Here is a 14,396-nt window from a genome sequence, read left to right on the forward strand (position 1 = left end):
CTTATTTATTGGCATTGATGGTTCTGAGTTGGTCGATGGAGCTACGTTGGATGCACCCGCATCACTACATCACTTCCACACGTCCACGGTGGCTTCATTTGTTGACTTTCCTAGTCAACTAAGGAGGTGGCAACAAGGGGCATCGACGGCTAGGGGAGGAGTGGACCAACACTTGCCTCCCCATGCACGAACGTGGCCGATGATGGGCGCCTCTTGGTCAACCCCTACCTTGGTTGATTCCTCATTCGACGGGCGCACGCACTGCATGGGATAAACCTCGGTCTCGCTAGTGATGGTACGTAGGGAAATGTTTTGACGAGACTATAACTCATTCGACAATCGGACCATTACTAAACGTAACGCATCGGTCTAAAGATGATAACAAAACAGTGTCCGTAAATAGTGTCAATGACGTAGTCTATCGATACTCTCGTCGACCCGTGACGAGCCGTTACTTATTTGAGGGTCGTCAAAATTTCCGGATGCCACTTAAGAATAGTCAATTGTCGTACAATTCCATTTTTATCATAAAGAGCCTTAAATTGCTCAGATAAATACTCACGTTCGCAATCAATTCTCAATGCCTTTATTGTTTTGTTCAATTGATTTTCTACCAACACTATGTATCATTTAAAACAATCTAATACTTTTGACTTATGGGAGATCAAAAAAACATAACCGAATCGCTTGAAGTCATCGATAATAGTGATGAAATATAAGGCTCCATGCATTGCCCTCATGTTCAATGGACGACAAATTTTAGAATGTATGAATCGCAATGAAAGTTCAACTCTAATTTCCTTACCAAATTGTTTTCTAGTTACTTTTCTCACTAGACAATATTCAGATACGGATAAATCAACATGAGTGAGTAACCTTAAAAGTCATTCTCTAACTAACCTTTACATTTTTTGTAACCCAATGTGACATTGTCTAGCATGTCAAATACTTGAATCAATCTCAACATTATTAGAAGTTGCAATTAAAGAAAAACAACCATCAGCATTAACATTGCACACATCATAGTAAACTATTTCAAACAAAATGTCAACACAATCACCATGAAAATTCAATAGATAACCTAGACTAAGAAGAACAACTATGGAGACCAAATTTCGTCAAATATCTAGAGTATATATGACAGCATGTAGAAATAGGCTTCGACCACCACGTAAAATTAATTTACATGTGCCAATACCATTCATTTCAACTCTTGAGTTATCTCAACATATATCCATCTTCTTTTAGGTTGTATCCAACGAAATTACCACAAATGCTACTTGATCTCTAGCTATGTGATCTGTTGCTCCTGAGTCTACAATCCACATTGGACCAGATTCAGTAAGCATTATAGTGTTAGAAACAAAAACATTACTTAAATTAATGAAGTAATAGAGTACTTCTTTCGACTTAGTGCATTCACAAGCAAAATGACCCATCCTACGACAATTGTAGCACTTCATCTTGACATTGTCCTTCTTCCCACCACGCTTCTTGTGTCGAAAGGTCTTAGCCCTTCTATGTGCCTAATCAATCTCGTTCCGTTTGTTGAAATTATGATTCCTTTGCGCTTGAAACTCAAAGTTTTGTGCGAACTCAATTCAACAACATAAGCATGGGTAAAAGATCTCGCAGTCTTTAGACGCTTACCCTCTAATTCCAAATGACACGCAATATTGTTAAAAGTAACAATATTCTTATTATGCATCATGCTGATCTTCATATACTCCAAACTATCAAGAAGATACCTTATAGCAACCTAAACTTATTGTTCATCAATAAGAAAGTGACTAGCCAACTTCAGCTCACGAATCATGTTTGACATCTCTCGAAGATGCTAACTCATCATTACATTTGGGCGCTTTCAGTATGTGTCAAAATTGATAGTAAATCTCCTAAATTTAGTGGCAGATGTATCTCCAACCTTATCTTTCAAGGCAATCCACATTATTTGAGTTTTATCATAACTTTCAAACTCACACATGAGATTATCTTGCATACACCCCAGCAACGTGATGCGACTAATGTTATTTTTCTTTTCGCAAGTTTGATAAGCTTCTTGATCTCTCTTGTGCTGAGCTAAAGTTCCATGCTGTAGTTAAGGGTTTCCAAAACCTCTTGCTACTTAAGAATGTACTGAATCTTTCCATGCTAAATATGATAATTGTCATTGTTCAGCTTCTCACCCTTATTGAGGTCAACCATAATGGTTTTAGATGCCAAGATCATAATCGATTGCCACAACACATTGACATAATAAACGCATAATCAATATTAGTATATTTTCAAAGTAACACACATATTTAATTTGCAACAAAGACAAACTAAATCAATGATAATTCAACAAAAGACACAGAAACAAAAGTTCATTATGTTCCTAATCAGCTTCTATGTACGATCATTATACTATCATTAATTAGTTTAATTTGCGCAAATTTTATATTCTAAGTGAGAACTCCTTCAAATTTTACTAACCTACAAACTCCCACTAGAAAAAATAATTACATGACCCTATATAATTTCCACAATTTTTTTTATTAAATATCAAAAAGCATAACATGATGTGAACCAATGTACAAATAACAATCATGTAGCAATTATAATCGAAACTGGAATTTAACACATAATGAAAAAATCAATGATTTTCAACCATTGTTCGAGTTTACTTGGAATCAAGAAATTGCAAGCACATAAAATCATATATATGCTATCATCGAACCAAGCTCTACACAATATATATGTGGTCATTTTCATGTAGGCTAACTTCTGTATTTCCAAAACCATAAGAAAATAGAGGTTGAAAGGAATAAACAATGTACTTATACCCCAAAAATATATGTGCTTAAGGTTCCGTACACATTTTTATACCTTTAAAAGCCTCAAACAGGTAAAATAACTACACCATAATGCAAAGCACACCCATACAAACCAAACGCCACCGACTACACGCTGACACTCGTCACCTAAATGCACGGCACTTGTGGGGCACACACCAACGAGCCAACAAGGCTTCTGGCCGGTCCGACTAGTCTAACCACTGGACTGGATAACTAGTTGGACTGGTTGACCAATCAACCAGTTCGAGTCTTCAATCGGGTCGGGTCACTGGCTGGCCAATTGCTGCCAATTGGGTGACGTCATCCGACAATTACTAACCGTTAGTTGACATCATTGATGATGTTAGCACACACGTCAGTTCACCAACATACGCTTGGCAATTAGGCGTTGGGCGCATAGCGCCCACACGCCTTGGCTTCTAGTTGCACGTGTGGATGCGTCCGGCATTTTCCAATGACACTCAACTAGCAACGCTCGACTCGTCGTTCAACTCATCTCAATGAGTATTTTCACCCTATATATTCAAAAATTGATTTTGGCCAAAAAATATTTCAGAAAATTGCCAAAACCATACAAGTGTACGTGACCTCCAAACTCGTTTTTCGCTTCGGTTTGTTTTTGACTATTCATGTTGCAATTTCCGAACAATAAACATCCAGACAATATGAAATTCATCCTCTTGATCCCCATATCAAATAGCAAACGAGAAAATTCGATGGGAAAACAAGGGAGAAATCATAACACAGGCTCTGATACCAATGTAGGAAGAAAGTCGGTGAAAGAAATGACTAACCTCTTCGATGCGCAATGAACAATTTATTCTGGAACAAATGTTGAATCATGAGCGAGCGATGGACAATAAGACTTCACAATGGTTTGAATGCAATCATGAGAAAAACATTCAATTTTCATAGCATTAATGCCGATTGTCTTCTCAAAATAGTAATGGAATGTCTGTCTTTCTTTAATGGAGAGAGGAGAAGAAGAGATAATAGTTTCTTGCTAAACGTTCTTTCTGCCAACCACCTTGGCAGTTATCTCCAGAAGTTATTTATTTGACTTCCTTCATACCCTTTCAAAATAGTATCTCTCCATCATAACATATCAAGACGAACCGATGCATCTTAATCGCATTCCATCGTGAACGTATTAATAAAGTATAATAGTATGATAACCCCTTGGTGACTTTAATGGCCAAGGAATCTTATTTTTCTTTGGAAGAGAGATATTGTGGTAGGAGAGACTACGAAACCATTTTTCTTAACTATGTTTATAAAGACAAATGTGTTTGAAGTGTTTATCAATATTAGGAGAAAATATGAGAACATCATCTTTGTAAACTATGATGTATGTAGATTCAGGATTGAAAATTTAATTCATAATTCTCTGAAATTTTAAAGGAGCACTTTTAAGGTTAAATATATGTGAGTCAACTAAACTGGAACCTCTTTATTGTTCCATTGATTATGAAACTTAACTTTCTTTGCATTCCCTTTACACATGACTTCTTTTTGTATACCTAAGAGGATTCTCATGTAAGGGACAAAAATAGATTCATAATTTGGTCATTTGACTTTAACGCGAAACAAGTAAATTATTTCTTGTTATAATTTGTCGAATTTACTAACAAGTGTCCTATAGTAGGGATTTATAGCAGCTTCAATTCATGAAACATTGCTTTGTATAGGTTCAACTCAAGATTGGTGACAAGGTCATAGGTTATCTCCATCTAATATGGGATATTTTAGAAAGCTTTCACTTGGTGGACTCAAAGGGAGACTCGTTAGGGATGGATTGGCCTCATTTTGTATTGGACTTCACCTCAGCCCATGTCCTAGACACGAGGCAGCCCATCATTGGTGCGTGTACTCCAAACACATGACAAATTGTTGTCAGCTCGTGTCCCTAGGATACACGAAAATCTATCCACTATCGATGTCGATTGCCACAAGCCATTGTCTTGACTATCAACCTGACCCTTTCGATATAGATACGTCATTAGTTGATTCATTTATTGACTTTTGGCCGTTAATTCTTCAGTATTTCTAGATCATTGGGCTCCTCGATTTCAGCATTTTTGGATTTTGGTTCTTCAACATCCAAGCAATGAAAATGTATGGTGTACTTCTCATGACTTTCAAACACTCCAAGAAACACAACATTCCTCGCCTGTCACCTAGCATTCGCGTCCACTACAGTCACTTGCTCCTCCTCTCATGTTCTCTCTATTTCATTACTCTTCCGGCATTACTATCGAGTGATGCTTACCCTGCCGTAAGGCTAAGGAACTATTGGAGCAAAGCTCCTCAACACTAATTAGTAAGCCAATGCTTATCGATCCAGTTGGGGTTTAGTGGCAAAATTCTGCTATACGCCTTACCACGTAATAATAAAGAAGATAAAGTAAAGTGTCATGTGTCAAGTATAGGCGCGTATATTCTCTAAGGGTGTATTTGTTTCATGGAAAACGTAATGTTTTTGAAAAATGCTTTCCAGGAAACCATTTTCCAGGAAAACGGTTAGTTTTCCTTTGTTTGGTGATAGGTGACTGAAAATATTTTCTGGTGTTTGGATTGCATTTCAAAAATGATTGAAGGTGTAGAAGATGCCGATGAAGAGGAAGAGGAGGGAGCGAAGCTAACATGAGCGCAGGAGGGGCTAGGGTTGGAACAGGCAGCGGTGATGAAAGGGAGTAGGCAAAGGAGAAGGAGAGAGGGGAGGAGGAGTTAGGGTTTACGTTCACAGGCAAAGAAAGAAAAGAGAAAACAAGAAAAGAAAAAAGAAAGAAGAAAGAAAAGAAAAGATATAATAATAACAAATTCAAAATTTTTAATTATAAATTCTTTTTAATAATAAATTTTTCATTAAGTAAGGATTTTAAAACATTTTGAAAAACGTTTTTGGTTCTTTTAAAGGGAAATTGTTTTCCCGAATTTAAATTTTGGAAGGAAAACATTTTCCGTTAACTAGGAAAAAATTTTCCGTTGACTCATTTTTCTAAATGAACCAAACGCTGAAAAATGAGGAAAACGTTTTCTCGAAAATGATTTTTTGCAAAATAAACACACCCTAAGTTTCAATTTTAATTGGATTTTGAAAAGATGATGTAGTAGTAAAATTCTGTTATGTGAGGTATCACGTGGTAATCATAAAGAAGAAGTGAAATCTAGTTTATCTTAATTCCCTATTGTTTGTTCCCTCTGCTGGATATACCTACTTTTCCTTCAGCTTATTCCCACGTGGAAAAGCTTTTCTCTTTATAAGATCGACTAAATCTTTAATCGTGCATCGTTTTTCTCTCCAATAACATTTTTGTTATTTTTCTTTTCACAGATTACGAAGGTTATCTGTGGCAAGTCTAAAGAAGGAATTCTATATCATTTCCGTTAGTCAATATTCGATATGGAGAAAATTCAGAAGGCTTATATACGGTCAAGAATCCAAGGCACTGTACACGCGTCAGCTGTTGGTTACTCACCCTGCTCTGCATTCAGCCTTTTGTGTCCAGACCTATACGTGTCCCTCGCTAATTAGACCACTCTCTCCCCATGCATGTGTTTTTTCGTGAAAAATTTGCCCCCTTCTAAGGGAAACCCTTGATGATCCCGCCATATGCTAACCCCACTCACATGGACTTTTGGACTAGGTGGACTCAGCGTAAGATTTACCAACTCCAACGATGTATATACGTTGAATCACATGTATGAATCGCACACGGCTAAAATCCATCGACGAACCACACACATACCGATGAGTAATGTTTTTTTATTATTTATAATGAATTTGCCCTTTTACATGGATCAAATTCTCAAATGAAGTATTTTGATTAACCACACAAGATGGTACCCACTTGAACTTTATTATTTTGCTTTCTCCAAGGTTTGATTCCCGATGGCATCACTAGACCCTTCACTACCTTGCCAATAGACCGAGATGCCGATGGTGGTATCCATTTGAATGTACATTTAAGAATCGATCAATAGGTGCCTCTTAGCATCTTTGTTTTCTATCCACTGAGGGTTTCGTATATAGATATAGAGAGTCAAATGTAAAAGTTGCAAATTCATCAATTCATATTAACACTGTATATGTATGCGAGAGTTTGTACTATATGTCCCACAATACATGTACTCAGTTTGCAACAATCTAATGCATAAAATACATCATAACAAAGTTCCTTAAGGTGCGTACAATTTATTAGGGTTTCCAGTAAGTTTAATTATTTGAGTGAAAAAATGACTCCACAGAAAATGACTTCCTCGCCTCTTTAAACACGCCATTTGGCATAATGACTAAGGTTTCAAAACATTATTTTAAACAAAAAGAAGTACATTAGAAAAGGGACCGGTCACAATTTTCGCAGTAAATTTCTTCCTCAATTTGTTGTAATTTACCTGAAATAGTGGTAACGTCAGACGCATTCATAGGTAGCAATTCAAATATATAAGTCGTAATTGACGTATAATGGCCTAACTCATTTGCACCTATTATAGAGTTTGTAACATGAAAATGCTATTGGTCAATAATTAACCAATAGTATAGTAAAATACCTCAAATTGTTGTAAGCCGTTATACCAATGCTTAGTAATCGTTCTCAATAATTGAAATAATCTTGTAAGTCCTTATAAATGTCAAGTCATTAACTATCCTTCATATGTAATAAATTTATCTCAAAGTCTCGTCAGGTTGTATATCATAGTGTCCGTAACTTATTCCTAATATTACTCTAACTTATCTCCATTATTGTAACGTCCCTTTTATATTTCGTAAATTTAAGCCCCCTATCAGCATGCAGTTTTTCTCAAGCGCAATCCCAAAAATATACATGAACTTTTGCTTGTAGGATACGAATACCTAGACATTTCAAAAGAACAAAAAAAAAAAAAAAAGCCACCAAATTATTTACCTGGGGAACAAATATCCCTATTGTTAAATTTTTGTCCAAGCTAGTCCACATGGCACATGACGAGGCTAAAGATAATGATTTAGAGATCCATATTAGTAGGAAAAATAGAATAGCCAAGGCATAATTTTTCTGTCCCCAAAAAAAAAAAATAAACCACTTGCACTTTTGTCGTGGGACAAAAGTACCATCACTTTCCAAATAATACAAAAACCACCCATGAGCTTTTTACTCGAGGGACAAAAACACCAACCGTGTTTTCACAAAAAATCGAATAGCAATTGTGAAAAGGGCCGAAGATATTTTGTATACGGACTCAAGAGAGTCTAAGTGTCTACGAGGTAAACATGTGCATTCCTTTTGCAGCAAATACAGGGTCTTACAAAACGACATTTACTTAAACAAGTTCATATCGTAAGAAAAGAAGCAAGCTGATGTGACCGATTAGTAAAGAAACAAGTTGCAATGATATCCTGAAACGTAAATGAAGCAGATTAATCCCAATTAATTAAACGATGACAATTTAGAGAAACGGCATAATTTGACTTTTGCTGACTTGTCTACCATCCTTGAGTTCAAACGAACGTGCCTTTTAAATATGTCAACACTGTGAGCCAATGTCATGTGCCACATTAGATTCCATGGACTAGAAACTTAACGATAGAGTGGATAGAAGTTCACGATATTTTTCAGGTCATTGCAAAATTCATGATATATTTGTGCCCGAAATAAAAATTGGTGGGTTGCAAAGTCCCAAAGAAAAACTGAACTTTTGCCCATAGTTTACCGGCAAGACCCTTTTGACCATGGGTTTTTCGTAGATTTAAGGAAGGACCTTAATCTACAGTCTCATGATCAATAAAAAATTTCTTTTAGTATACATAGATTACTATATTTTATTAATTTATTCGGGTGACTGGAATTTATTCCCTCTTAATCTAACGGTTGATAATGGAATCCCTGTATACAGAATTTCCCCCAAAATTACTTGAATATACAATTTTCAGTAATATCATGGCGAATTTTTGTTATTCGTACACGTGCTGTGAAAACTTGTTCCAAGCGAAATGTAATAATTCGACAATTATAGTGATTTCTGAAATATCAGGACGGAGAGATGGAGAGAGGAGGGGAGGGAGGAAGAGACAGAAAGCCATTATAGGACATGGGACCATCGTCCTGTGCATAAATTCCCAGCGCTTTCGTGGACGACACGATCCGAGTCTGCCGCTGCTTTCCTCCCTCCCTCCCCCTCTCTCTCTCTCTCTCTCTCATCTTTTTCTTCTCTCTACTTAGCTGAGCTGAGTGAGCTCCAGTTTTCTCTTTCCTTTTCGCCCTCTTTCCCCTCAGCGAATGGAGATGGAAGATCACCACCAGTACACCGCGGCAGATTTGCGGCACCTCATCAACGCCCGTCCACCTCCACCCCCACCGCACATCCAGTCGATCTCCCCGCCTGAGCTATTCTGCGGCGGCGGCGGCCACCGGAACCCGACGCAGCACTTGGAGTCGATGATGATGGGTGGCGGCGGGCTTCACAACGGCCAACGCCAAGGCCACAACCATCAACACCACCACCAGTTTGGCCGTGATCATTCTTCTCCCTCTTCGGTCGCCATGGCTGGTGCGGCAGGGGGTTTAGAGAGTGAGAACGGCGGAAATGGGAGATGGCCTAGGCAGGAGACTCTCACGCTCCTCGAGATCAGGTCGAGGCTCGACTCTAGGTTTAAGGAGGCCAACCAAAAGGGTCCTCTTTGGGACGAAGTTTCAAGGTAATACCATACATTACATGTTATTCGTCACAGTACTCGTATTGCGTCGCACTGGCTATGCGAGAAGAAAAAAGGAAAGAGAAAAACAGTGAATCCTCTTAGTCACTCTCACCGTGACTCTGATTCTCTCAGTCTTTGGTTCAGAGAGAAGGAATGACATTTCTCAGTGCGATTAACTTTTTCGTGTGCGTCCATTTTCTTGGCCCTTGAGTCAGAAAACACCCCACACTCGGCTGGTTCAGTTCATTAGTTTTTTCTTGTTCGCTTTGTTCCTGCGGTTTCCTGCAAGAAATTGACTCATCGCTTGTGCGTGCCTCTTTCATTTTCTTCTGGGGCCGAAGATGCCAAAAGTGTGCTCGCACTGGTGTCTTTCGGAAAGCACCTATTGAGGCCGTGTTTTCATGTTTAAGTTCCGTAAAAAATAATAATATTAATAAATAAAACCATGTTTAAAAAGCTTCGTCTTTATCTTCTGCATCATCATGTGTTAAAGTTCCTGATTGATGATTTCTCTGAACCTTAATTACTTCTTCGCAGGATTATGTCGGAAGAACATGGGTATCAACGGAGCGGCAAGAAATGCAGGGAAAAATTCGAGAACTTGTACAAGTATTACAAGAAGACGAAGGAAGGAAAAGCGGGTAGGCAAGACGGTAAGCACTACAGGTTCTTTCGTCAGCTCGAAGCTCTCTACGGAGAGAACGCCAATTCGAATTCCATCCTCCAAGCTCCATCTCTTCCACACTCACTCCACTTTCATCCTCCACCCAACATCAATGATATTAACCAAGATGCGTCTCATCATCGTCATCCTCATCAACTGCAGAGACCGTGCGAAAGTCTCAGCCTCTCCAATTCCTCCGACTTTGACACCTCTTCGTCAGACGACAATGAAGAGGATGTGTCCGTGGAGAAGGGAAAGAAGGTAAGGAGAGGCAAAAGGGGTTGGAAGATAAAGATCAAGGAGTTCATCGACTCGCAGATGAGAAAGCTAGCAGACAGGCAAGAAGCGTGGCTGGAGAAAATGATGAAGGCCCTTGAGGAGAAAGAGCGCGAGAGAGAACTGAGAGAGGAGGAATGGAAGCAACAAGAAATGGCCCGGATCGAGAGAGAGCACAAGTTCTGGGAGAAAGAAAAGGCGTGGATCGAAGCTCGCGACGCCACTTTCATGGATGCGTTGCAGAAATTGACAGGGAGAGACCTGAAGTTTGTGCCTTCGCCTAATGAGCTCTTAGCGGCAGCTGAAATCCAAACCCATCAGAGCGATGGCCTCACCAAATGGAGTAAGGACTTCGACAATTTCAAGAAACGCAAGGACAACTCGCGGTGGTGTCATTATCCAAGCGGGAGCGATGAGGTCATGTACAACCAAGGAGGGTCAAATTGCGAAATAATTAAAGAGCAAGGACCGGAAAGTATGACCCGATCAGTTCAAATGAACAACGGTTCGAGCTCACCTTCTAATTCCAATGCGGGAAATGCAATGCAGGAGAGCTGCTTCCGCTTCATGATGGTTGAGGGAGATAATTTGTGGGAAAGCTACGGTATGAAGCTCACCAAGGGAGATCAGAACCAGTAGATCATCGATTATCGGCATTAGAGTGAGAGAGATTGTTGTAGGAGGATGGATTTGACAGTGATAGTGAGATGGGATTGGATAATTTTTAGCAAGAAACTGACCCGGATGATGGATTAATTGTTGACGCGTGGTGGAAATTGCGAGGGAAATGGGCATTCCCGACGGCTATAACAAGAATGGACTTATATGTATATATATCTCTCTCTGATGATTTTAGTTTGATAACGAAGATCTTTGAAATGGGAGATGCAGTTGCTCATAGAAGGCTAACAGGATCATTATCACTACCGACAACAGAAGATCTCTTTTCTAAAGTACGTATTATTCATGGTGCTCTCTTTCCGTGGTAGTTGTGGTTCTGAATGTGGATCATTGTTTTAGAATGGTTTAGTGTTCGTCTACCAAAGATCTCTAATATTTAGTGTTCAGGCTTTTATGGCTTGCAACATGCTTTGCCTGATGTCCTAGCATATTAATGTGCTTGTTGAGTCCTGCCTTTCGTTCTCATAAGAAGTTGTCTTTAGTTCGATTTGTACTTCTTGGAATCAGTAGTTTTTGCCATCTTCGTACAGTCCAATTGATGTGCATCATTGAGCGGCTTTCCAAGGTGCAACTGAGCTTAGCTGTAAGATTTTTGAACAATCTCAAGTTATAGGGGATCATATGCCAAGAATTTGGGATAAGTTCTCATCTTGGTTGGCAACAAAAAATATGTTCATACTCATTAAATCACCGATTTTTGGGTACATTCACCGTTGAGAAGCTACCTTATAATCATCTCATATATGTTTTCTTGTGTCAATTAGTGATCATATTTGAAAAGAAAAATGAAAGAAATGGTCCTTATACTTTTCTACAATGTTTTTAGTCCCTAAACTTTTAATTGGTCAATTTGGTCCTTAAGATTTGTCCAATGTTTAATTTGCCCTTGACTCTTATTTATTCTATAATTACGTCCTTTTAACAAACTGAGCACCATTCTATTCTTCTGTCAAGTTTCTCAGTGAAATTTGCTGATGTGGAGGCATAATGTCCTTAACTTGCTTCTTTGTATTTGACCACGGCGTTGCTCATACATTTGATTTCTCTATAGTATCTTAGGGCTTCGTGAGGAGAGAGAGAAGAGGCACACAGTCGAAGTGAACTTTCCATTTTGAAGAATCACGTAGAGGATCGGCTAAAAAGGATGAAAAATCAAAAGCCACCAATGTCAACAAATAACAAATTAATGGTGTTATGTCTCCATATAAGCAAATGCTGTCAAGAAATCTGGCGATGGATTGAATCACCGATTAAAGAGTACAGAAGCAAAATGAGACAAAACAAAAGCGAGGGACTGGATTGAATATTTGGTAACAAGTTGAGGACGTAATTGCAAAAGCTAAAAATTCAAGGACAAAACTAAAACATTGGACAAAAGTATCAACATCATCCCTATTTAGACGCTCTTGCGTATGAATCCTAGGTGGGCGATAGTGCACTTAGATAAGTGATCTTGAGCTCAGTTAACTGTCTGCCATTTTCAGTATAGACACATAACTTTGGACTTTGGACTTTTATATACGGTCCAACATCTACATAGTAAATAGAACTCAAGCGCCAACACGTACACATTATATTATAAGAGACTGGCAATCCATTCAAGATCACACCGCCTTCTGTCCAGGAAAGAAAGACTTCTTCCTCCATTTACGATGAAGCACAGTTTATGTTTGCTGAAAAAGCAGTTGGAGATAACAAAATCCAGGATTAATGCCTCTCAGTTCTTGAATTGCCCGAGTTTAAGCTTTATCTAAATGGATTCTGTAACCATGCTTTTCCACAAAAGTAATAACTAAAAATCATCCATCGGGCATCATCATATTGAAGACTAATTGACTGAAACCACAAGAAGATCATCCTTTCTTTACCATTGACATGTACCGTGCTATCATTCTATGTTTATTTAACCTCTTCACACTGTTGTACCGTTGTTTAATCATGAAGATCACACCTTTGCAATGCAAAATGAAATTAGAAAAAGCGCAAAGAAACGAAATTCAGGGTGGTTAGAGAGAAGCTGAGCGCCTGAATCAACATAGATGTGGACTAATTGAGGGAACAATAATGGCCAATAAATGATCCAAGAGATTAAGAAACTTGTCATGGTACTGCTAGTTCAGGGACTTGACCGTACCAGGGGAAAGAGTAAAGAAGCTTCCCACCATGAAAGAGCGAACAAAAAGGGAAGGAGACAGTCCGGTCATTTTCACAGAGGAAAAAGTTGCAGAGAGGTGATCAGGTTTTTGGGTTTTCCTTTCTTGCCTGTCCCATGTCCTACAGACACACTTTCTCAGTCACTAGCAGGATTCAAGCTCATCAATTATGGGAACATGACAATAGAGTAATCTCAGCTTTTTGTGTGAAAACCTCCTTTTGATTTGACTTGTTACTGATGATCTCCAGCAGTATCTGCCAATGCCATGCCATTCCCTTTACCTGCACAGGCTCCCTTTCTCTCTCTCTCTCTCTCGCGCCCACTTCTCAATGTTATTGGTCATAAATGGCAAACATCAACTCTCCACTTCGAATGCCTTTCTGAGCAGACAATACCAGATGCATCGTGTGGATCTTCAGTTTCAAAACTGTGTTGCAGTTGGAGTCAGTTACAGGGAAGTAAATTTTCACATTTCCTTTAATCAAGGATTTGATGTAAGCATGTAACAAATTATGTTTACGAGGTTGTGGGTTGGCCAATGATGTGATTCCGAGGCGCATGAGAAACTTACGAACCATCCATGGTTGCACGTACTATATGACATGGACAAAGCATATCAAGATTGCATACAACCTGTTGAACCGCGAACCAGATCATGATCCCATCCCGGTTTTGGGAAATAACCGGATTGATCAAAAACCGGTCAAACATTGAACCGTAGAGCCGGTTCTTTGACCTTAAAAGAAAAACGCCTCGACCTTGGATCCTCTATCTCGACAATTCGATAGCGTGGTTGACACATAGGCCCTCCTCATTTGACACATAGACCCCTCTATTTTCTTAATTTATTTTCTTTGCCCTTCACATATCTTTATTTCCCCACATTTTCTTTTCCTCCACTAGTTTTTTTTTTTTTTTTTTTTTTGGCTTTTTTGTTTCTTCTCACTTCCGAGAGAAAATCTGCGTATACAAGAATAAAACGAGAAATTTTGTATTTACATTTCCTTGTTATCTCTATTTTCTTCAAGAAAAGTTTATCCAATTAAACTTACATGCCTCATTCTAAGTAAGATATTTCGTTTTAATAATCTATGTGGTGCGTTTAAA

General features: G+C 38.7%; 1 protein-coding gene across 1 annotated transcript; it reads left to right on the forward strand.

Moving 5' to 3' along the window:
- The first annotated feature begins 8,939 nt into the window (after nt 1-8,939).
- Nucleotides 8,940-11,775, forward strand: LOC104425667 (trihelix transcription factor PTL). The gene is made up of 2 exons (XM_010038423.3): nt 8,940-9,513; nt 10,051-11,775. The coding sequence occupies exons 1-2, from the start codon at nt 9,095-9,097 to the stop codon at nt 11,090-11,092; spliced, it is 1,461 nt and encodes a 486-aa protein (XP_010036725.1). The 5' UTR covers nt 8,940-9,094; the 3' UTR covers nt 11,093-11,775.
- The last annotated feature ends 2,621 nt before the right edge of the window (nt 11,776-14,396 follow it).

This window comes from Eucalyptus grandis, chromosome 11 (genome assembly GCF_016545825.1).
Source record: "Eucalyptus grandis isolate ANBG69807.140 chromosome 11, ASM1654582v1, whole genome shotgun sequence".
In the NCBI taxonomy this organism is placed as follows: Eukaryota; Viridiplantae; Streptophyta; class Magnoliopsida; order Myrtales; family Myrtaceae; genus Eucalyptus; species Eucalyptus grandis.

Bases quoted from the DNA above. Each gene is read 5' to 3' on its own strand.
- LOC104425667 (XM_010038423.3), top strand. From the start codon at position 9,095: ATGGAGATGGAAGATCACCACCAGTACACCGCGGCAGATTTGCGGCAC. The intron at 9,514-10,050 runs GTAATACCATAC...ACTTCTTCGCAG, and splicing joins CTTTGGGACGAAGTTTCAAG to GATTATGTCGGAAGAACATG.